Here is a 24,427-nt window from a genome sequence, read left to right on the forward strand (position 1 = left end):
TACTGGTGTTACACTTTGTAGGTTACTCCACAGTATTGTAACTAATGTAAACATCCAACACAGATCTTTAAAGAAGCAAAGGATAATAAGAAAATAATTTTTTTTTTCTTTTCATTTATTTACTTCATGTGACAATAGAAAACATTTATATCAATGTAATATTGTGTTCACAATATAAAAAAAAATCAAGGATATTAAAATATTGTCATAAACGGTTATTCTCTCAATATCTGTCATAAAATAATCCAGAAATGGCAGTGATTTACTACATATAAGAATGGTTTTTTTTTGTTCAAGAATTTGACAATCATAATTTATTTGAGTACATACAGTTATACACCTTAAGAAAGCTTAAATGATGTACTGTATAGAATATTGCTGAATCATTTTCGGGAATTATCTTCAGATACAGTACTTTTTTTTAAGGATTCATATACCGTAATTCCTACGAAATATTACCCGAATTATTGTAACGATGCTAACGGAAATATAAACAAAACTGAATCACTGCTTAACATTTTTTCCATAATTTTTCAATATACATTAATCTAAGAAACACCTTCTATACAATGTTCTAAGATTCGTACATTTTATATAAACTGCTAACAAAGGCCAAACAAAACCAAATCACTGCTCAATACAGTACTACTAACAAGTCTGGTCCACCAGAGGAATACAACACGGTATCCAGAGAGTGATTTCAACACTTGTCACATGATTTCTCTGAGATAATAAAAATCATAAAATGAAGATGATGAAGATGAGAGTTGCTGCAGTGTGATGAGTCCAGACAATAATTGCTGTATCTACACACACATCACCAGGAATCTCCAGACTTCACTGGAGGAAACATTCTCCCAGCATTATGAATATAAAACAATGTAGTATGCCTCTCAATGCTTCCATTCGTCGAATCACTCACCAGTCTTTCTCTCTTGTGTATTTCAATGTTAATGTGAGTCATTATAATGTATGCTGTATCACTGTACTTGTTGTATCAATGTGATGTTGTCTCCCTTTAGCAGAATTCGTCCTGAAAGAAAAAATAAAATTTGGTGCCATTTTGGTATATAGAGAAATTCAGTTCATTCTAAATCTGATGGTAATAAAAATACAAGAATCTATGGTTATGTACTTAAATGAAATGTTCAATATTCACTAATAGACATGAATCCCTCCAACTAGATATATATTTAATGTTGAAAGAACAGACATTTGTACCACATTATGCTCACTATAATGCTATTTGGATGGGGCACACAAATGTCTCGCAACAGTGTGAACTAAAGGAGGAAAACCGTAAATTGACTTCAAGTGATACAAGTATGTATGCTCCCAATCTGATTAAAATACTTATTATCACTGTATCCCATGCATAGAGGGCCACATTCTGCCTGGTGACTTTCGATTCATTCTCCCTGTACTTCAGTTCAAATTATCTCCGCCAAGCTACATCAACTGAGAACAACATTCATCCTAGCCCACATATACATTTAGCTATATGTAACGTTGTGCTCTTTGGTTGAGACGACTACATATGTAAGCTATATAGATAGCAAACTGTTTCATCCCCTAAATTTTTACTTTGCAGATTCAGGAAGTAGCAATTGATTGTCCAATTTCAAAAGTTACCAGAACGTGACTGCTAATGGGATGTAGTAAGATTCTTTACTAAACCAAGTGAGAATAAGGATCTGCATTTTAATTAGATTGACATGTTCTATAAGTTTAAACCAGATTAAAATCCTTACAAGTGGTATTAAAAAGGTAAAATTATCTAATCCTTCTAAGTACCATAGAGATGTCTTGCCTTCAAACAAAATACCTCTCTATATGACCTAACAATATCATTAAAGTTTGTAGTTAACATGTAAAGACGTCATACTAACTGAAGATAATCTACACGAATTGTGAAGAATTTGGAAACCTTACCTAATGTTTTCCTTGACTTTGTTTTCATGTGTACCTCTTCAGCTTCATCCAACACCAGGTTCATGTATTCATCAAATCCCTGTCACAAAACACATGTACGTTACAAAACACATGTACAATAAATACTATATAGTCACAAATGTTACTGTCGACGTTACTTTGAAAGGCACGGCTGCATTACTTCCTTGATATGTGCATCTATACACACAAGCGCGGTTAATTTATTCTGCAGCGCTTGTTTTTATTGGTCTACGCATTTCTATGAACATGTCCATTTCCCCACAAATAAGCATCAGAAAAAATGTGCGTTCGAACTATCCAAGTTGAAATCGGTAAAAATCAGTTTTAGCACCGATACATATCTGATATAAGCGACTTAAAGCAGAACATTTCTAGGAAAAGCACACATTTTGCTTATTTACCTGAAAGATGAATTTTCACTTAACGTGAGTATTCGTAAATCAAAATTAGAAATGTAATGTTGATTGTGTAACAGAAGGCATGCGTGTAGTCAAGGCCCCAAAACAGCACCGTTCATGATCGAGGCCTAGAATTTACATCGACGTCCGTAATTATTTATTGGCAGTAAACCACTGAAAATCTAGTTAACTAATAGTCCTTTGTTATATTTCCTAACTAAATATAGTTTTTAATTATAAATAAAGTCGGTTGCATTTACAAAACTGCTGCTGAAAATGTTTACATTCTGTTCGTAAAATTAGGTCACAGTCGAACTGTCAGATTGTCTAACCCCCGATCGCAGATTGTCTACGACTAAATTAGAAACATAGACTATGTTAATGAATTTAAATTTTAAACTGATGAAAACTATGTATCTTTTACCTTTACATTGTTAAAATATTGCCAACAAGTGGATTGTTTTGGCTGGAGCTGAATACCCAGCGTTCTCCCTGACATGACACCTCGTAACTGGCTTGCCCAAACCAGGCAGCATCCGGCACATGTTTACATGCATTAACAATTTGATCAGCTGACAAAAGAAAGACCAAATGTTGAATTTTAATGATGATTTTAAGTGATATCTTTATCTAGATTGGGCCTAAGAAACATTGGCGATTTCTTCCACGTACATCAAGTACAAATATACATTGTTGGTGTGCTATTTTGTTCACAATATGTTCATTTTAATTCATTATCTGTTGTAAGTGTCATTATAATGATTATTAATACAGTCTTTAATTAAAAAATCTTTGTGGCAATATTTAAAATACTGTCATTTTTGGGGATCCCATTGTGCCGATTTCCAGACAAAAATCTTGCCTTAACTTCGTTCATTTGACTTGTTTGAACTGTCACTAACTAAAGAATTATTGTTTTTTCCAGAAAAAATTGTGTGTTTGAACTATCCGTTGGTTCAAATTAATCAGGACATTACCATACAGTTTATATGTACTATGCAAAGTTAATTAAAATATCGAGTTGTTTGTTCTACATCGAAACTGAGAGGCCATGTCACTATGCCATCACATCTAGGTGAACACGACTGTCAGTGTTGTTTATGGGACGGAGCTTATGAAGTCAGACTCGACCAATCGCCACGCACATACTTATCCCATTCAATTTGTGCCTGTATAGATCAAAGGAACTTCATCCGTCTATCTGGTTAGTACTACATCTGTGCCTTCAAAGTAATCCAGTGTCAACAGTAAAAGAGAAAAAAAATCTAAACTTCTGTTGCAATTTCAAACTAATTACTTCTATCTAGTGTCAAGTTATCTCAGATTATAATACCTATTTATTATTAGCATTTGGCCACGAATCAATGAAAGTTAATCTAAACATACAGGGTAATATGTATGAAATTTTAGAAAGATGAAATATTTTCTGACGTACAAAAACAAACCTCAATTTTCAAAATCGATTTAAAATTAACAGCTGTCGACAAGAGTAAGGAGATCAATGGGAGCCTATAGCTACAATACATATAGAATATGTGAAAATCTCAGCAGGATCTTTTTGAGAAATACGTGATATTTGAACAGTGGACCTTGGATGTTTGAACAGTCTCCCCATAATCATCTGATAAAAGTATACCGGTATATACTGGCATTCAACAAACAGAGCTCAAATCCAGGAAATTTGCTGGCATATCTATCAGGGCATCCAGTAGACCCCTGGGAGTCAGTATGGTTTTGACTCCCAAAAACAGAGTTGGCTCCTGGCTTTGAAGCACATATGTCTACCGGTATTTGTCACAGGCTTAAACCTTTGACTCTTTAAAATTTCTGAGAAGTGGTTATTTGACTTCTGAAAACTACTAAAAGAAAAGGGTCAACTAGATGTCCTGTTTTTATACTTGACTTTTGAAGTCATACCCTGCCAGAACAAGAGTAAAACTCTGTGAATGATTATTTTTTCTATAATATCATACTCACCACAATACATCCCTCTATTCTTAGATTGGTCTGTTCATAAAGCCAAACCTGAATTCTTGACCTCTGTAAAATTACAAGTGAATCACCATTCATGAAAAAATTGCTTTGCTATTCTAAATACCAGGTTAAGAGATGCCTGTTGAATATTAACTGTACAAATTAGGTAATTACCTAAGCTTCTTTGCATTATATAAATTAATAAAGTTTTCATTCATTTATATGGATAATTGAACAGGTAGTGTACATATACTTACATTTTGTAAATATCTGAAAATCAAGTTCTGCTCAGAGTCAAGGAAAAATAAACAGCAGTTCTAACTAAATCCTTATAATAATTAGTAATAGAGTCAGTGCAGCTCAAACGGGTCAGTGATATACAGGACTCATCTAGACAAGTCCTGGACTCAAGATTTTCCTGCGGGGCTCACCAAAATTTTGAGAACCCTCTTTATTTCCTTGTAATGGGACTCATCAAAATTTGAAAATTAATCTTCTGGACATGTCTTAAAAAATCTTAAATTTAAACAAACTAAAAAACATTCATAAAATGTAATCCCATAAAAGTGATTTTAAACATAATATTACAATAACATGTCGTTTTAAATCAAAGGGTTAACATCTACTTGTGCCGGATTGTTGATCGCTAAAATCCACAATATAAGCTTGGCTCACGGCAATGTACGTATGGCAAAGGCTAAAAAAACAGCTTACTTGAGAACCATTTAATGGACAACAGAAAAATATCAATTTGATATGTAGATATTGTAAGCAATTATTTGTGTGCATACAAAATTTTACACTTGGTGTAAACCATATAAAGCATTTCCTAAAATATTTACATCGTTTTTCTCTGCCCTAAAGTAGACAGTACTTCTGGTCATGTGCACAAGCATTGCAATCAACATATGTCTTCGGTAAAAACTGAATAGATGAAAGGCCCATATCAGTATCGATTTTATTAGACATGACAGTTCAAGTTATAACATTTTTTAGTAAAGAAAATGTTCTTTGAGGTGGATTTTTTTGTATAAGAAAAATGTGTTATTTGTTGATCTTACAATCGATATCAATGTGTAATGTTCTGATACATTACTCTTATACAGGTTGGGGACCATCCCGTATATGCAGGATAGTCCTGCATATGAGTAATAGTCCTGTATTTGAGGGATAATTTTGTTACGCAAATGCAAGATTCTATGAAATGAAAAGTGATTAAGTTGATTTAAACATTGTCATCAAAAAAGGGCATCATAATTTTTATATGGCATCATCACTAATACAACTTTCCACATTATTACTCAAATGGAAACAAATTTCATCATCTAAATGTTTGTAAAAGTCACAAACAAAATCACCTCTATTGCTTACTATGGGTCTAAAAATAGAACACAGGTAAAAGTCAATCACCATGACATTTGCACTAAATTTCCCTGATGGCTATACACTGTAGTCTATGGAGAGCACCTAAATTGTCACTTTATTACAAAGTGAGATAATAGAATTCAATAGTTCATAAACAAATACATAAAGTTTTCAATTAGTTATATGGGTATCTGAAAATGATGACGCCCTTTTTTGATACAATTTTTTAAAACAACTTTATCCATTTTCATTTCACATAATCCTGCATTTGAGTAACAAATTTATCCCTCAAATACAGGACTATTACTCAAATGCAGGACTATCCTGCATATACGAGATGGTCCCCAACCTGTTATAAGCTACGGGTAACCAGGTAAGGGCCGATTTTCAACAGTCGGGTACCAGGGCAAAATTTTTGTTGTACCCGTTACAGCCATAAAAATGCACTAATGTTCAAATGCTCCGCTTTCTATGAAGTTATCCTAAAGACCAAATAACAAAAATGTTAAGGGCATATTTTGATATCGCACAAAACGACATGGGCGAAACTGACACAAATATATATACGTCTTGTTTAGTGTCCGACTGTCGGTAAATCAGATAAAACACAACCATAACACACCAACACCCCCCCCCCTTTCATTGTAACACGTGAGTAGTGCATGGTGCAGACAATATTCGAACATTCAGACTAGCTAAAGTGTGCAATAATTATGCATATCTTCAAAAGGATACGATAGGTTGCACCATCACTTTCTGCACTTTAGGCCCGCCTTTGTACGCCATGGCTAAAACTGTGTGTCGAATATATGATAAACAATGCAAAACGTTGAAGAAGCGAAGCCGGGAAAATGGCGGAAGTTGTGTTGTTCTCGCGAGATTAGGACTATAAGCAATGGCTCGCGAATAGAAACAATTTATCCGGATATTTGTATTTGATTATTCCAAGGGAAAAAAAACATATGTCTGTTTAGGGTTACATTGAAAAAAAAAAAAAAAAAAAAAAAATAGAGTCGGTAGGTCGGGATTCTTTTTAGTGTCTTTCACTCTGAAGTAAATACCGGAACCGGAGCCTGAGATGGAAATCCTGACTTATATTTTTTTTCGTAGAAAAGTGGAAAAAAATAAGGTCGCGGGTAAAAAGTTAGGGTCGGTCGAGTAACCCTGAACAGACAATTTTTTTGGCCTAACTTTATGAATGTTTATATACGTGTAGTAACTTTCGCCCAAAATATTATACAATTTGAAAATAAATTAATAAAAAAAAAAACTAAAAAAAAAGTTTCAACATTACTGAATGAGTTTTTGAAACAAAAGTTTCTTTTAGCAAGTCAGGCTTGTACTGTACAGTATGTAACCTAACAAAAAACAAAAAAATCTATTGTTTTTATTTTTTTTGTCTTTTTTTCCCCACACACATTTAAAGACCATTTTGAAAACGTGCATTTTTTACACTTTGTAGAGTGTTGAAATCACATAAATCGCCTAGCTGAAGACATAGCTTTATCAAGTTCTTTTTTTGCTGTAAATCTTTTCAATGTTCTTGTGCTGGAAATATTGAGCAGCGTGTAAAATTACAAAGTAGTGTTTTAGGGGAAAATCAACCAATCACACTTGCCCCCAATTTTTATGCCGAATTTCGGAATAGCATTTTTTTTTCTTTTGAACTGCGGAATTAAAATAAATAGTTATCAGAAATTTTTCTGAAAAGCGTCATAAATTGTGAAAAATGAGTATCTAAAATTGAGGAGGTAGGGGTAACATTCATAATGGGATTCACTGTGTGATATTATTATATATTTATTTGTTAATTATGCGAATATTCATACTTATCAGACTTAGAACCTAGCCAATGAATTATTAGTGCTAATGTATTCCTTTATAAATATACATGTACTGTTATACAATATAATTCCTCACTACAAATACTGTTTGAATTGATAATTCACTTTTACAATCAGTTTAAGATTTATAAAGTCTGCTTATTCAAAGAAATATAATCATAATCGCTTGTAAAGCGATACTCATAACTTAGTCCGCTTAACCTGCCTATATAATTAGGCTTTTTCTTGCCTTTTTTATTAGGCGAAAAACAAAAACTGTAATAATATAGGCAAGTTTAGCGGACTTCTCATCATTCGGCGTAAATTTCGTAAATTTTCCGCTCTCATCCTTTATGTTACTTCAAGTTTACATTATAATTCTACTTCACCGGGCTTCCACCGGCATATACACACGAGATTCACTGTACAGCAAATTGAATTCGGCTTAAATTCAGTATTAGCGTTGCAGCGTTACGTGATATTTAAAAAAACTCAAAAAGAAAAAACGCAAATTATTTTATTTAGGACTGAAAATGTTTATGTTCATACCTTATCGGTCGCATGGCCATAATAATAATCATCAATTATGTACATACTATATGCACTTTTCTATCCTACACCTTATATCAGTATTTGAAAAAGATAAAAAGCATTGTTTTTACGGAGGTTTACCGTATACTCATTCTTGTACATCCATAAAAACAGTATAAAGTTTATTTGTAGTGAATGACAATATATAAGGTGTATATATAATAACTTTATATCCTTTTTATTTAATTTCAAATTTGCTTGTAAACAATATCATAGCACTTTATAGGATTATAGATGAGAAATTACCCCAAAGAAATCATTTTAAACCAGCAATTTATATATTAGAGAGATTATCAACTGTCATTTTTTTAACAATCCGCAATGCACCCCATGTCCCGGTACTTTCTATGTGCCTCCGTCTGAAAAAAAATGGGAAAATCTATAAACAGGAGGTCCCTCTGTCGTCAGCAAAGACAAAGAAGGAGTTTCCCAGCACACGAATCACAGGTTTACAAGTGTAAAAAAAAGAAAATACTATTTTTTGCGCGTCGTAAACCTGTGCATGAACACCCATGTGTCCCATAACAACAGACGACTCTTTATCCATTTATTAACGTCTTCCTAGTTAAGACCGCTAGATATCGCTATACTTTTTGTTATTTGACCAGAGAAGAACAGCCTGGCCCGGTATATTTTTACTAAGTGGGGAGCCCCTGTTTTGAGCCATGCATAAAAGTCAAAAATCAAATATATTCTGAAATTGGTACATCCAATATGGAGGGTTTGATTTAAGTTTCATTTTTTTTCAAAAATAAACATAACAAAAATGGGTTAGAGATTACAATTCTGGGCTCCTCCGGAAGCGCGTCTTGACCGGAAATGCTAGCTTTACATGAAGGAAAATCATTGAAAAATCCACACAATCGACATATGAAATAAATTAGCTTTATTTTGCCATTGTATTAGAAGTGGTCAATTTAAGGCAGGTCTTATTCATGCATGTGAATACGAATCCCAGTTAAAACGGCCCCACTGTTAAAACGGCCCCAGTCAGAACGGCCCCGCTGCAATAACGGCCCCAGTCAAAACGGCCCCGTTACAAAAAATGTTTAAAAAAGGAACACATGTTTATTTCAGCTTATATTCAGCGTTGATTTTGTTTATTTTATTTATAAGAATTTATATATTGTCTTGTACATTATAATGATAGAAAAATACGAAACACGGCACCAAGGACGTATATGAGACATATAAATCCTTGACGGCACTAATTTGTAACTAATCATTTCATTATACATGTAGAATTTATGCCTAGATATTCTACAATGCTTGTTACAGTGAAATTGTTTAATATCTTTGATAGGTTTTCTTGCTGTGTTTTGTTCTTTCTTTTGTACAACGTATTTTTTTCAAATTGGAAACTATTTATTCTAACAACACTACATTGTAAATTATACACCTCTGTAAAACATTTCTTTGGCAGAATAAATGTTAAATTATGGATACTTTTGTTTCTGATATTTTATTATTAGATCAACGAATGATCAAATTGGACGCAAATAGCCGTGAAATTGGTCACGGTTCTAGCGATGTACATTTAGTCTTTTAATATAGTCAATGAAATATACGTGTTTATCACGGAGACTAAGAACGGACTGTGGGTCATAGACACAATCATATTTCATTCGAAAGCTTTAATTTTATTTTTCCATAGCCTCGGTAAAAAAACAAAAACATTAATACAGATGGCTTTTGCTGGAAATACTTTCGAATTAACTTCATACAAACATCTTATTATTGCATACATCTCGGTTATCTGCATAAGGTGTAAATATATATAGAAAGGAGAAGAGAAAGGAGAATATTGCATTTTGCAATAACGATAGTGAGGGTGAATTTTATTTCCTTAAAAGTGCAAAGTGTATGAAGATTTCATATTAGAAAACCATTTTTTGTCCGATATTCCAACATGTTTAAGTTGGTTCAATTACTTAATGCTCAATTACTTAATGCACAAAATATAAAAGAATAAAATAATCTTTGTAACTATATTTCATTAGCCCTAGAAAAGAACATTACTGTAATTAAGATTAAGACCAAGTTTTGTGCTCTCTTTCTCTACTACAATACATTTCAATTTTATCAAGAATGTATGTTTTTATCAAAGTTGTGTGAGTGTGGCGTATATCGTCACTGTAAACCCAAAGCAAATAGAGAATCTGAACCCATAACAAGTTATGATTGACAGTTGTCACCACAAGATGAATTAGCCGTGGTCAGTGTATACCTAATTATATGGTAATTATATAGTGTATACGGTGTAATTGTAAAGGCGCTGATATCCCACAAAATTACGGTAAACTGTACGGGAAAGAACAAATCAAATCATGAATATATAAAGGATACAATTCAATTCTGCCTCATACATTCTGTTGGTCTCATGTAAAACTCAAGCCGTTCTCTTCGAAATTTCAGTGCATGTTATCATAATTCACATAATTAAAACTTATCTTAACGTCTTTCATAATTAAGAACAAACATTTGCTCAAATTCACTAAATTTTTGACACATGTACATTTGATTTCTAATAGTTTAACAAAATGTTTCACATACTATCATTTGGACGTTTTCTATTTAATTAATGAGAAAGATAATCTATTTCTTGTAATTTCTTAGATACTGATATGTGAAATGAAATGAAAATGAAAATAAAAAAATGAAATGATTTTGATTTTACTTTGAATTTATTTTGGCCTTTTATTTCGGATTATTAATATACTAGCTTTATACCGTTTTTCCTCATACTGATATGTGAGCTACATGTAATTCGTTTTGTAAGATAATGTTACAAGCAAAACTTACCACATATTTTACAGTGAACATTTAGAAGACAAATGTATATAATCAACACACTGAACATATTGAAAAATTTTGCAATAATTAAAGATTTGAATATATTTATTACTTTAACTGCATTCTCAATATTTTCCGTTTGTCAAAATATCAAAAACTCCTACTAAACAAGTACAAGTAATTTCCGAGTTAAATGCTAGCACTTCCCTTTTCAACAATATCTTCGTCTCAACCATACATGAATCGATGAGAAATCAATACTAAAAGTATTTTGAAGACATTTCAAATTGATTTCTTACTTGAATATTAGATCTATCAAACGCTGCTAGAGATCGTGAACGTAAAAAAAATCATCATTTGAAACATCATTTACTTGTATATGTAGGTATACAGTATTAACCTAACCAACCATCTTTAATAAGATAGACAACAAACATGTTCATTCATTTAAATTTACTTTTAATTAATCTCAATGTGTTCCGTCATAAGCTTTGTCTTATATCTGCCTACATAAAAGTGAGGCCGTTTCGACTGGGGCCGTTTTAACTGGGGCCGTTATTGCAGTGGGGCCGTTTTAACCGTACTCCTGTGAATACCATGGTAATAACAAAAAATGCCTGAAAAATTACAAAATATCATGATTATTAACCCAAAATTGCAGAAAATTGTACTCATTTTTTTCTTTTCAATAATATATATACTTTTGTACAGGTATTTTTTTTACAGTAAATGACAATATCTATATTTTTAAGGTATGCGCCTTATTTTCCTAGATTGTCCAAATCTACTGTTTTCTGCTACCTTTGCTAGTTTCTGTCAATCCGTATATAGCCATTTCCAGTATACGTTTTTTCTGTTACAACACAATATTGACTTCCGGCTATCGTACAGCATCTTTTTTGTATTACTTCAAAATGTCGTTTTTACTGTTTGTTTGAAGTATCCTTATGACGCATAGTGTTGAAATATTTGTTCTGCATTTTATCATATTCGAATAAAACATTTTTATGGAAATTGTATTTTTATTCTTTGACATTAATGGCGAGCCTGTTTTGCATACCGTTGTTTACTTCCGGTGATGGACGAAAAAGTTGAAGACAACGACAGGATAATATTGTAGCACGTATGTTTCCTCAGTTTTCTACACAGTGCACTTGGTATGTACTACATGAAAACAAGTAGACACCATTGCTTTAACGTTTAACAATTGCTTTTGAACATTTATGTCAGTATGTGTAAATATCATTCATGAACCACTGATGCAATTGTAGCGGGATTGGATTAGGTCGATCATCGATACAAGTCGCACCGACCCGCTCCTTTTACACAATAAATCAATCCAGTTCAAAAGTATACCATTCAACCAGTTAACATGATCTACAGTAAATGCACATACATGTATGTTACAAAATAACGAAAATGGTTCATGTATATTTCAGACTGACTAAGAATATGTAAGGATCCTGTGGTAGTACATATATTGATTAAGCTACCAGTGCAAGGTGAAACAGGAGCAATGAATTCTATTTTGGGAGGATCACCTGCTCCAGTCGCATATGAAAGGAATATACCAGGGAGTGCTCGTAGGCCATCTAGTGGTAGACCTCCCAGCGCAAGACCCACCTCTTCTCGTAATCCAATCACGGTAAAAACAACCTCCATATAATCACCTGGTCAAGATAAAAACTCAACTAATTGCATGAATATTATAAAAGAAAGTTGTAGTCTAGATGACAAACAGTCAATTACAATTGTGAAATCATGTTCTACTTCATGTAGTTGAATTGAATTCCATATAAGTATATATGTTGCAGTTGTAATATGAAATATATGTGTAACTTGCTTATTTCAGGGCGAAGTTATAGAAAATCGGCCACCATCTAGGCAAATGCCCCGTCCAGAGAGCCGACCACAAGGGTGGGTAGCTATGTATATGGTGTGACATCAATATAAATGTAACATATATGAAATAATATAAATGACCAATTCACATTTTAATTAATTTATTTCTATGGAAATTATTGATGACTTATTTACTGATGCCAATGGTTAAAGATGCTCCACCGCCAACAGAGCATAAATGATCTTCATCATTTGAACAATAATTGGTGTTTAATGGTGTATGTATATGTCTAATTAACACAAAAAATGTATAAAATAATTTATTTTGCTTTTGGTGTATGCGCAATCAGAATTTCATTCCATATAGGATATAGTGACACGGAATTTTTTCGGGATGCAATTAATTATTTTTTATATTTTTAACTTAAAGTAAAATTAGAAGCTCAAAATTTTCAATGGTGGTAATGGTGTAAAGTAAGTAACTTTTGTAACTGAAGAAAAATACCTAATCGTTTGCTCCAGTTTTTAATAGTGAAAAAATACTATTTGTCAGCGGTGGAGCATCTTTAAAGGATATTTATTTATAATGCAAATTCTATTTCAGTGTTCCAGCTTTGAATTTGAATTGTTTCACACGAGATGCAGAGGTGACTCGTCCGATCCGTGTGGATGACTATGACCTCGATACTCCTGGTTCAGCTGGCACTTCTGTTAGGTAGGAAAACTTGTTTGTAACCTGAATATTATTATTATTTTAGTATTTAGTTATGATTTTATTAAGCCTTAAATCCTGTCAACAAATATTGATAAGCTGCATGGTGTATCATGCTGATGGTAGATATATTTGTGTATGCTCAGACTCAGTCACATTCTGGACTTTAGTTTTGAATTAATTAAGATTAGGAATGAATGCTTACTTCAGAGAAAATACGAAGTGAAAGTGGAACAGGCACCACCTATAATTATGCATCTTTCCATTTAGTTGGGGCACACCATGTGGTACAGATAGAAGTGAGCTTCGGTCAGCTCGATCAGCCAGGGTACAGAATCAATATGATGTAAGTATATTGATATCAATCACACCTACTAAACTTAGTACAAACACTAATAGTGTCTACTGGGTGATACAAAGTTACTTGGTATTTATATCCCTAAGTCTTGATCATCATGATTATGTAGACTGGTGTGTGATGTGAATGACACACCATACATTAAGATACATTTTTAGGGGATCAGTGACAGATTAACAGTATTTATCTTTAAGTTTTCTAAAATAATAATGGTTTAACAAGAAACACAAAATGATTGAATAACAGTTATCACAAATGTTTTAATCCTATTGCACACTTAGTCTTACCTTTCAGTTTCTGTGATGTAGTGTGATCTAATTATTAATACTGGTATTTTTAGTGTGAAGGAAATCACCACTTTACTAATGATCTAATCTAACTTACTTAATCACAGTCCAGGGGGCGGGGTCAACCTGTGCCCAAGGGGCAGGGCAGTGGGAGGAGCAGTCGTCCTCAGGATGTCCCAGAACTTAATCTGGGTGGAGACCTCGAAGTGAGGTCAAAGGTTATGACACCTAAACCTAAAACACCCAAAGAGGTAAACACATGACTTTATCATATTGACAGGTTGTCAGATATTGTCAGATAAAATGTGTATCAACATCAAGCATTTCAGTTGGAATTAGATTGATTAACACATCAAGGCCCTTACTAATTGGCTAAAGAATATTAACATAGAAAGTATGATACACAGACTCATTCACGTACCACGTGATACCCGATAACGTTTGTGCCAGACTATTATTTCTATTGGTGATGGAATGACATCAAATGACATTATCGTGGGTTAACGTCATTTCAGCTGGAAGATTACAAAGAGTTATGTTCCATCACCACTGGTGATATTAGTCCTGCACAAACATTATCAGGTATCACTTGGTACATGAATTAGTCCCATTAGCTAATGTAACATAAAAACAATTCAAACTACATGTGTATCTGTAGGAATTATCCTACAATTTGTTATAAAGTGTAGCTAGCAATCTACAAATTATTTTCAACAAAATTCTTGGTTTTTATTGTCAAAAGCAATGAGAATCATAAAATTAATTTCTAATCTTCTATTATATTCACAATTTTCCTTCCATTTTTTGGCAATGATTTCTTCACAAATCTGTTTCTATTCCACCATTTGTTATCGTTTTCATGTGAAAAAAGTGCTTCTGATATAAAAAAAAAACCCAGCAATATTGCTTTCTTTAGCCATCTGCCTGGGATAAGGTTCCACTTCCTGACGAGTTGCCTCCTCCATCAGCCAAACACCAACAGATGTACAAACAGTACGAGAAGGAAATGAAACAGTCCTATAGAAATAAAGGTCATGTAACAGAGGTATGTAAAACATGGCCATCACAAGCGGCAATTTTCATAAGAGCAATGGGAATTCATAGCAAATATTTTTTTTTAAAGATTTCAACATAATTCTTTTTAACATAACCTAAATTTTGTTTAAACAAATCAGAATAGCACTTCTGTCATTATACTATTTTCAGATTTTCCTTTGTTATATGAACATTTGTACAACATGCACTAGGTGTATACAACAGAGAAATCACTCATCCAAAAGACCCCTGCACAATGATGCGTAACTTTGGTGAAGAGATAATACTCAACCACTTAGACACAAGACTATGTAGCTATAATGCCCATATTCATAAATGATCACATTTGTTTTGAATTCTTAAAAGTTGTCTCATGAGTCTATAACAATGTAGTAATTTTGCTCCTGCTTGGTTTGCATTTACGGAGTTAGACAACTGGTTTGTCATGATCAGCTGTCGCAGAACTGTACTCATATAATGTTACTGGGTGGGGTGTTTTGCTTATTGTCTACTATAGCAATATTTTTCAATGAAATAACACCATAAATAAGACAATAGGTCCGTTCTATCACAAGGAGACAAAATTGATGTAGATACTATCATGTCACTCAAAATACCCAACCATCTCATGTTTGCATGGCTTGTACAATGGGAGGATGTCTGTTGACCAGATTCTGATATTAGCAAAAGTGAAAAAAAAATCATTCTTTGTATATTAGGAGGATGTTGACAGAGAGGTAGCAGTAATGAAGCACTCCCGTCCGGTAACCTATGGCGACGTACGGAATGAGGTTGATCGGGAGGATTTAGGTGACAGTGCAGATGAAGATGATGTTATTGATTATCAGTGGGCAAATCAGAAATCCTACTCTACTCAACAAATATTGAAGAAAATGGATGCGGTATGTATTCAAAATGAAATAAAACCTACCCAGTACATTAGATTGCTTTCAATTGTAAACTGAGTAATTGCTGATGTATATGCCTACAACACATGAAAAATGTATTTTTAATGTCATTTGAAAATACTAAGCTAAATGTCATTTTTTAGCTCACCTGGCCCGAAGGTGAACAGGGTTTATATAAATTTTGACTCTGATCCCCCAAATGCGGGAGGGATGGGGCTCAATAGGGGAAATAGAGGTAAATATTAAAATTCCTTTAGAAAAGAAACAATGAACCTGTATTCAGAACATAACTTGGCATTACAAACCAGATGAGCGATACAGGCCCTCTGGGCCTCTTGTTTGGCCATAGAATTACCAGTTCACTGTAATATTACATAGATATTTATTTTTACAACATAGTGATAATTGTCTTGTAGGAGGAGATGCTAGAATACAACAAGAAACAGAAGCTGATCGAGACCGTAATGATAGATCAGCTGTCAAGGTAACTCACAATCCAGATGGAATTATCAGGAACAGATTTAATTTTTGGCTAAGTAAATGGAATCCGGCAGAATGCATAATTTGCAATCCAGACAGTTTTCCTGATTGCTAACAGATGTAAAATGCATTGTATGTTAAATGTCACTACTTAGTACATTCTAATCTGATGATATGAAAATTGTCATATGTTGCTAGACATACTTGGGTACTGTACAGCTAAGTACAAAATCTCAATGAAATCCTTCATTGATAATTATTTTGAGTAACTAGGTTTCAAAACCTTTTGATATACATTGTACTGTGGGTTTGTATCTACAACACTTTATGTTCGAGATATTATTATTCTAAAAGTGATGTAATTATTATATCCACAGAGCCGTGATCAGTGATCCAGACCAGAACACCAGGAGTACCAGTAGGACGGGCGACACTCGTCGAGCACGCGGCTCTAACAGGTCCCTACATGATTCCAAGTAAGTACCTCTGACACCTAAAATAGCTATCCATGAAGCTTTCTGTTGTATGACAAGAGCTTTTAAGATATTTGTGTTAGTAATTCTAATGATAACAAGCATCACAAACATATTGGTGATCAAAACACAAATTTAACATGGGGACTGTTTCCTGTACTGGTATACATATTTTCGTGTTTACAAAATGTTTTAAAACCAAAATGTAATCAGATTATTATGGATCTTTGAAATGTTTCAGGGTGAGAACTAGGAATACAGCAACCGAAAACCTTTTGTCAAAGAGGATCCGCTTTGGTGCTCGGGTAGTCACCAGGTAAGCTTTGATAGAGGTGGCAAATATTAAAAAAAGGTTTTTCAGTGTTTTGTGATTAAGAGACATATGACTCTGCTGAATATCAGTTGGTTTACAATACAGTGTAGCAAGACGGTTCAAAGATAAAGTACCAAATGGTTACCTTCATCCCATAAAAAGTGTTTTCACTTTGAAAATTTATAGTTTGTGGTGTTTTCAGAATAATTTTGTTCTGTTACCTGTTTGTGAGGAATGTTTGTAATATATAATTTAAATTTAGGAAAGATATGTTTTGTAAGATGAGAACTTTAAAAAACACTGACATAAATGTCATTGTTAAATATTGTACCTATGCATAACAAAATGGACAAGTCAACAAAAACTTTCCTTGTTTTAGGAATGGTCATGATGCAATGAGAGAACTGACAGGATTTTTCTTCAGCTCTGATAACACATTAACCATATATGAGTTCAGACAGTTTGGGAAAAGGTGGGTAAATCTGCCAGGTACTAACCATTGGTCAGTGCATGCTATTTCTCAGGATACTCAACAGACATGTTTTCTTCCAACTGCTATGTTCAGGACCTGACATGTCCTTAAGAAAATCTGTCTGTAAATAGGACATAAAAAAATAGAAAAATATTCTTTCATATTGATTTAAATATTTTATGAAATAGAGTTTTGTTTAATTATTTGATTTATTAAGTGATGATATAAAAATGCATTCTAATTTTGAAAGATCTTCATGTTATAAAAGTAAAACAAAGTATACATTTGGTATTGGTTACTTTTTGAATGTTACATTTTACATTTATAACAATACTTGTTGATTAAATGCAGTGCCAAGGCCTTACCGTTTATTGTCCGAGGTAAATACTGCCATGTACATGGACCGAGGAAGGATGAGCCCTACACCCTGGCAGACATTGTCCAGGTATACTAAAACATCTCGCACCAGATTTGTAGAACTAATTGAATTTAAAAAAAAACCAAATCCAGTCGAAATAATGCTCTCAAAATCTCTATCAGTATACATTTAGTAAGTCTACAAGTTTCTCTATAATTTGAATGAGGTGTTTTTAAGACAACAAAGTTCAATTTTACATTATATTTGACTAGAGTTCATTTAAATACTATCTTGTTGATAAGACTCTGAGATATTCCTGATAAACTTCTCAGGTGTGTTCGAAGCAGTGATTCCTATATTCAAACCCTTATATTTGTTGATATAACTTTATATTTCGTCTGTGTTGATATTACTTTGATTTTCCGTCTGTGATATCCAGGGCGGCACCTTTATAGTCCCAGCCGACTTTAAGTCTGTGTTGATATAACTTTGATTTTCCATCTGTGATATCCAGGGTGACACCCTTATAGTGCTGGCTGATTTTAAGTTTGCGTTGATATAGCTTTGATTTTCCATCTGTGATATCCAGGGTGGCACCTTTATAGTGCTGGCTGATTTTAAGTTTGCGTTGATATAGCTTTGATTTTCCATCTGTGATATCCAGGGTGGCACCCTTATAGTCCCAGCTAAAGGCCAACACTCCTTGCCTGACACCCTGAAGAGACAGGACCTGATTTACTTCACACTGACAGATGTGGAGGAAGAGGAGAAACAAAATGTTCTGTAAGTCTTCTGTAAAAACTCACGTAATTTGCAAAATGCACTCAGGTAATTTTTTGGTCCTGATAATAATCCTTTGTTCAGTCAATACAGGAAAATCTCAAAATTTGTGTAAACATGACTTCATTTCATAATAATAAATACTTGATAACTTACTCTTATAATTTTAATACAGGTTTATTCATTACTTTTATAGAAATCATTGGAGGAAATCCTTGTTGGCATACTGTATTTTTGCATGTTTACAGCACACTTTTTTTCTCTCCATATACCCAATATTCTACAAGTGATTGTGATTCCTTGTGTTGGCATTCATAGACAACTTGCTTTAAATTCCTAAACCTGCTGAATTTTTTGTGCATGTTTTAGTGTCTACAATTATATCTGATCAACTTAATTTGATTTCAGTTTAAGTGATGTGCGACCTTCAGCAAGAATGGATACCTATGCTAAGCTCCATATACAGAACAAACACGAGTACCAAGACCGCATCTTTTTATCTAATCTTCAAGGTTAGCTGCATTTGCAAAAACTCTGACTATTTCTTTGAATAAATTCTGCATAAAACTTGTACAACAACAAAGTTTTGTGTCATGCCCTCAGGACTGACTAATGCCCTTTCTACTTCAAAATATTACCAGACAAATTTTGTTTTCTTCAGATTTTAAAAACGAAAAATGCCAGCGTCTTGATATCATTAATTAGATATTTTTAAATGTCTAGATCAAGATACCATTTTCATTCTTCAATAGTCAAGGTGTTGTGATATATCAAATCTGCATTAAAATGTTTACAGTGAGTGTCTTAATTTTAATTTCATCATTGTATTTGATAGCTGAGGTGAGGAAGAAGCTGAAGAAGAGAGGTGTTAGAACTATGACTGGCCTCGGACGTCACTACAGAAAGGCAGACAAGAAAGGGACAGGGGTACTCTACAAGTACGAACTGGAGGACGGTATCATCAAGTTCCATATAGATCTTACCCCTGATGTACGTAGGACTTTGTTCCATTGGTAAATGATATAAAATGGGCCTATTCACATTACGAGTATTTAAACAAAAATGTATACAAAGAGTAACACCCACTATTATAATTCAGTGATTTGCTTCCATAGAAGAATATCTGAAATAGGAATACCATATTTTCTTCATCGCCAAATACACATTTGAACGCTTTCAATTCTAAACAAGGCTGAATGATATCAAAGTTTTTATAAAACATTTAATGGCGAATCCATATGTCAATTTTGAGTTCTTGTTTTGAAAAAAAAAAGCTGTTTATTTTAAGGTAGAAAATGACTCTTTTTAATAAATAGCATTCACTTCAGTGTTTTAATTTGTATTCAGCAACTTGATGGAGTATTTGAGATTTTGGATCCCGAGGATCGTGGAGAGCTTGACTACACAGTCTATGTGCATGGAGTGATCGGTAACATGAATGAGTTCCGGAAGGCTCTGGTCAGGAAGGTATGTGTTTGTATGTAAATCTCACATTGAAACACATAGTGTCACCTATATCTGTCCCCTTCCATGTAGTCAAGCAGACTCTCTTCAATATCTATTCCTATGTAGTTATGGGTATTGATCTGTAGTACTGACAACCTTCTTAAAAATAATAAAAATAAAATCATATAAATTTGATAAAAACATAAGTAATCAATACATTAAAATTTTTAATGATGCCTAAACACTAATACAGTTCTACATTATTTTTCAGGCTTTTAGGAAAATTGATGCTAGTAAAAGAGGCAGAATTACTCTAAATGAAATAAAGAAATTCTTCAACTCAAGTTTCCGACCACATTTACATCCTGCACGTAAGTATAGTCCCAGGGTGGTTCATTGCATATTACAAAATCTATGTAGATATGTTACCTCCGTTATAACAATAACGAACACATTTTATTTCTGTAATAAAAATTTATATGAGAGTACAGGTAGGATAAATATCAATATAAGCTGAAAACTATTTGATATCTTTTCTTGTGCTCAAATGATAAAGCTTAAGAAAAAATTCTTTAAATTTTTTGCTGATATCAATTCATCAGGGGTATATCTATCTAGTTTACCACTATCACATCCTTTTCTTTTTTATAGTTGTTAAAGGGACAATCCAATCTAAGACAACATTAAAATTTGTACATATATCGGGGAAAAAACCGGTTCTAATGGAAATTAGATCAGTCGGTTTTACTGTGATATGCTCGAAAAGCCCATGGTGGTGAAATGTGTGTGCAATGTTCAAACTCACTCGCTGTCCGCCATTACACATTGTGGTCGAACATCTTGTATGCCGAACCCTGTCCCTTGCTCGTAGAGTAATGCAACTTTTGTCTAGAACTGCTCAAATCGCTCTGACAGTAGTGGTTTACCTTATTAGATGAATTGTCTTGCCTAAGAATCATTTTATTACCTCCACAGTGGTTATGTAGTTCATTTGTTTAACGTGCGTGACTTTGGCTCGGGAATGGGTACAGAGTACATACTGTACCTGCTTAATCGTATTGAGCAACGATTTGTAGTTACAACGTTATCAATTAAAATACTTAAAAATAACGTAGAATTTGTCAACATATTGAGTTAAATGTTTCATAAGAAATGTAAAACAATAAATTCATGCCATATTTTGCTTCTTGGTTATGCTAAAGAATTAGCCTGAGTGAATTGTCCCTTTAATATTAAGTGACAAATCTTTTTATTAATCATTTTTCTATGGTTGGAAGGAATGAGTTCTGTAAGGAGGGAGTGTCAGATTCACCATTCAAACAAAATCTGTTCTGCTTCCCCAAGGATGCTTCTCTCAAATTTTAGTTCAAATCATTTGAGTAGTTTGTGAGTAGTAATGATTTAAATGCTGTTGACAAATTTACAGTGGACTTGCAATAATCCAGATATTAATAGTCTAGGAAACTCACAATTGGAACAGAGGTGCCAGGGAATGGATTTGATTCGAGTTCGGCTGAATATTGACTAATAGATCGAGTTCGGCAGACTGAATAGAGCATGTCACTTAGAGGAATCTATTTTTTGGAGGGTATATTTGCTGACTGAATAGCTAATGATAACTTTTTTATGTGTTTTCAGTCTCTGGTGATTCCTCAACAAGTGCACTGCATGCCTTCATTGATAGTGTCCAGGAGAGTCCAAGTCAGGAGGAAGTCACATACGAGGCGTTTGAGGATTACTATGAAGGTCTCAGTATATCAGTGGATAGTGATGACGATTTCGCCAACATTCTCCGCAACACCTGGAGTATATAACAGATATTTATTATACAAAGTAGCGTATGGACTCTGTTTCCTTTTTTAGAAACACAAAGTCAATATTACTATCGTTTTGTTTGACAGCCGAGTCAATATTGTGCTTTTGAACTCCACTACCCTAACTTGGAGTTCATCAGGGTGGTGTCCTATGGCCATTATTTTTCTTGTAAGTAACATTATATCAAAGAGTCCTACTGGGATTTAAAAAAATTGTTGAGGTTAATATGGTGTTATATCACCCTGGTAAAGTTCAAAATAATGACAGAGGGCATAACACCATATTGACCTCAACAAATTTCTGCTAGAATATTGGCTTTACAGGTGCTGAAATATACTTCTATTACAGAAGCACTGTCTTGTACCTTTACATTATGTGTTTTAATATTTCACTTAAAAATTGTGAGTCTTTCAAATGCCTTGATCCTTGGTGTACTTTTATGGAGTCTAGACATGTTTCATTGTGTAAATGTGGTAACAGAACTATCTTTGCATGTAACATTTAATGTACAATGCATAGCTTTTGTTCAACAAATACCATTGTATGTACAATGAGGACATATTATTTACTATACCTACACAATTGTACCCACAAAAATACTGAAGTTCAAAACACTGATAAATTAATATGCCTACTTTATACTTTTGTCATGTACCACGTAGTTGACCTTCACCAATCTAGAGTATTAGTCAGTTTGTCTCAAAAGACAAACATGTTTAAAGTTTATGTCATTAAAATACATTCTGCATCTAAATTGCATAATGCTCAATACAGAATTTGCTTGTAATGCAATGATGCTATTTACATCATGATGATCACAACTGAAACTGTCCTCATGTTAATATGCTTTTTAGAAGAGTATGGCTAGAGATTCATAAACTTGGAAACCAATTTGGATGTAATTCCCTCTTTTTTGATATATTTGTGTCATCTTGAAATCCAGACATTAACTAATGCCGTCCCGTTATATGATGCTTTTATAGAAATAATTATAAGTACAGTGTGTAAGCTTGACACAAAAACTAACGAAATTAAATTTTCTCATTTGATATTTTGTGAGCTATATTTACATTTTGCTTGAACTCTAATGTTATGCTTTTAATTGATAAAAAACATTCCAGCTTGTATTTTTATAACCTGTTGAGCCTGGACTCAATTATTTACAATATGTCCGTCCTAATGTTTATAAACACGATACATTCCTCTATGTTTAGGCTGGGATTGATGCTCTTGATATATTTGTGTCCAGAACAAGGGTTTTATATGTACCATTACTTTGCTTTCTTTGTTAATCTATTGTTTTTTTAATGTACTGTAAAACAACTTATTTTTGGTGGCGATTTAATTTGGCGTTTTCTTGCCAAATAACTTTTTCACAGTGACTTGTTTAAGAACAAATATTAAAAATAGAATACTTCAGAATTATTGTCAAATTTTGATGATTTGAAAATTGTTAAAATGTGATTAGCCTAATCACCTTTTTTTAGCCTAATCACCCTTTTTTAGCCTAATCACTTTTTCCAATAACAGCTGGCATACTTATAATTATTCAGTAAAATTAATTTTCACCAATTCTAATTAGCCACAGAAATAAGTAGTTTTACAATTATGTATCTTATGTCATTGTTTAAGAAATGTACCAGAAACTTATTGATGATCTGTGATATGCCCTTGTCTGAAACCCAAGACACTATATAAGTACCAATGATCTCCCTTAGTTTTCTTTTCTCAGCCAGTTTGTTTTTTGTCTGTAAAGCTGGTAGTGGGCGATAGATTCAATGGCTGATTCTAAAACCAGGAATATTTTTCAATGACTATTATTGTTGTATTATTAAGAAGAAAAAAAATCTCAATATGATTTTGATACTTATTAATTGAAGAAATTATCAGCTGTGAAAGAATGATAATTGCTTGTTCTCACAAAGCAAGTAACTGAGTGTGGTCCCATTCTCTGGTTATCTTCTTCTTTTGTCAAAACCAGAATTTTATCTATGTTGTTTTACCTTCCTTTGATGGAGTGAATGATCATACTTTGTAGACCACACACATTACACCTCAATTGGATTACCGGTAATACATATATATACAAAACATTTCCAGAGAGAGAGAAAATTTGTTTTATTTATATTTATTTTTAATGAGAGCTGATGACTTATGAATCAAGATTCAAGAATTTTAGTAATGAACTAAACACATTCATAAAATGTATCATAAATAAGCTCAATTAGAATAAATGAGAATGAAAATCCAG

General features: G+C 33.2%; 2 protein-coding genes across 3 annotated transcripts; one reads left to right on the forward strand and one right to left on the reverse strand.

Annotated features, from left to right (window-relative positions):
* Positions 1–307: 307 nt before the first annotated feature.
* LOC138328183 (small nuclear ribonucleoprotein E) lies at positions 308–6,583 on the reverse strand. The gene is made up of 5 exons (XM_069274863.1): positions 6,426–6,583; positions 4,583–4,609; positions 4,329–4,391; positions 1,933–2,011; positions 308–1,033 (listed from the first exon to the last, which is right to left on the reverse strand). The coding sequence occupies exons 1-5, from the start codon at positions 6,474–6,476 to the stop codon at positions 981–983; spliced, it is 273 nt and encodes a 90-aa protein (XP_069130964.1). The 5' UTR covers positions 6,477–6,583; the 3' UTR covers positions 308–980.
* Positions 6,584–11,905: 5,322 nt separating this feature from the next.
* On the forward strand, positions 11,906–24,426 carry LOC138328212 (calcyphosin-2-like). Of its 2 annotated transcripts, XM_069274913.1 has the most exons (19): positions 11,906–12,054; positions 12,337–12,542; positions 12,750–12,814; positions 13,344–13,454; positions 13,722–13,797; positions 14,204–14,347; positions 15,013–15,141; positions 15,851–16,033; positions 16,456–16,523; positions 16,897–16,995; positions 17,234–17,308; positions 17,685–17,777; positions 18,129–18,222; positions 18,800–18,918; positions 19,324–19,427; positions 19,751–19,905; positions 20,263–20,382; positions 20,633–20,732; positions 22,000–24,426. In XM_069274913.1, exons 2-19 carry the CDS (start codon positions 12,414–12,416, stop codon positions 22,173–22,175), a joined length of 2,040 nt encoding a protein of 679 aa, XP_069131014.1. In that variant the 5' UTR covers positions 11,906–12,054; positions 12,337–12,413; the 3' UTR covers positions 22,176–24,426. The 2 variants fall into 2 exon arrangements, with proteins under 2 accessions (XP_069131014.1, XP_069131022.1); XM_069274921.1 differs by lacking the exon at positions 14,204–14,347.
* The last annotated feature ends 1 nt before the right edge of the window (position 24,427 follows it).

This window comes from Argopecten irradians, chromosome 1 (assembly GCF_041381155.1).
Source record: "Argopecten irradians isolate NY chromosome 1, Ai_NY, whole genome shotgun sequence".
NCBI lineage: Eukaryota > Metazoa > Mollusca > Bivalvia > Pectinida > Pectinidae > Argopecten > Argopecten irradians.

Excerpts from the sequence above, each read along its gene's own strand:
- LOC138328183 (XM_069274863.1), bottom strand. The coding sequence starts at position 6,476 with ATGGCGTACAAAGGCGGGCCTAAAGTGCAGAAAGTGATGGTGCAACCT. Across the intron at positions 4,610-6,425 it reads AAGTGATGGTGCAACCTATC|AACTTGATTTTCAGATATTT; the intron begins GTATCCTTTTGA and ends GACTCTGAGCAG. Across the intron at positions 2,012-4,328 it reads GAATAGAGGGATGTATTGTG|GGATTTGATGAATACATGAA; the intron begins GTGAGTATGATA and ends GTTTTGTGACAG.
- LOC138328212 (XM_069274913.1), top strand. The coding sequence starts at position 12,414 with ATGAATTCTATTTTGGGAGGATCACCTGCTCCAGTCGCATATGAAAGG. Across the intron at positions 12,543-12,749 it reads CTTCTCGTAATCCAATCACG|GGCGAAGTTATAGAAAATCG; the intron begins GTAAAAACAACC and ends TGCTTATTTCAG. Across the intron at positions 16,034-16,455 it reads TATTGAAGAAAATGGATGCG|GAGGAGATGCTAGAATACAA; the intron begins GTATGTATTCAA and ends ATTGTCTTGTAG.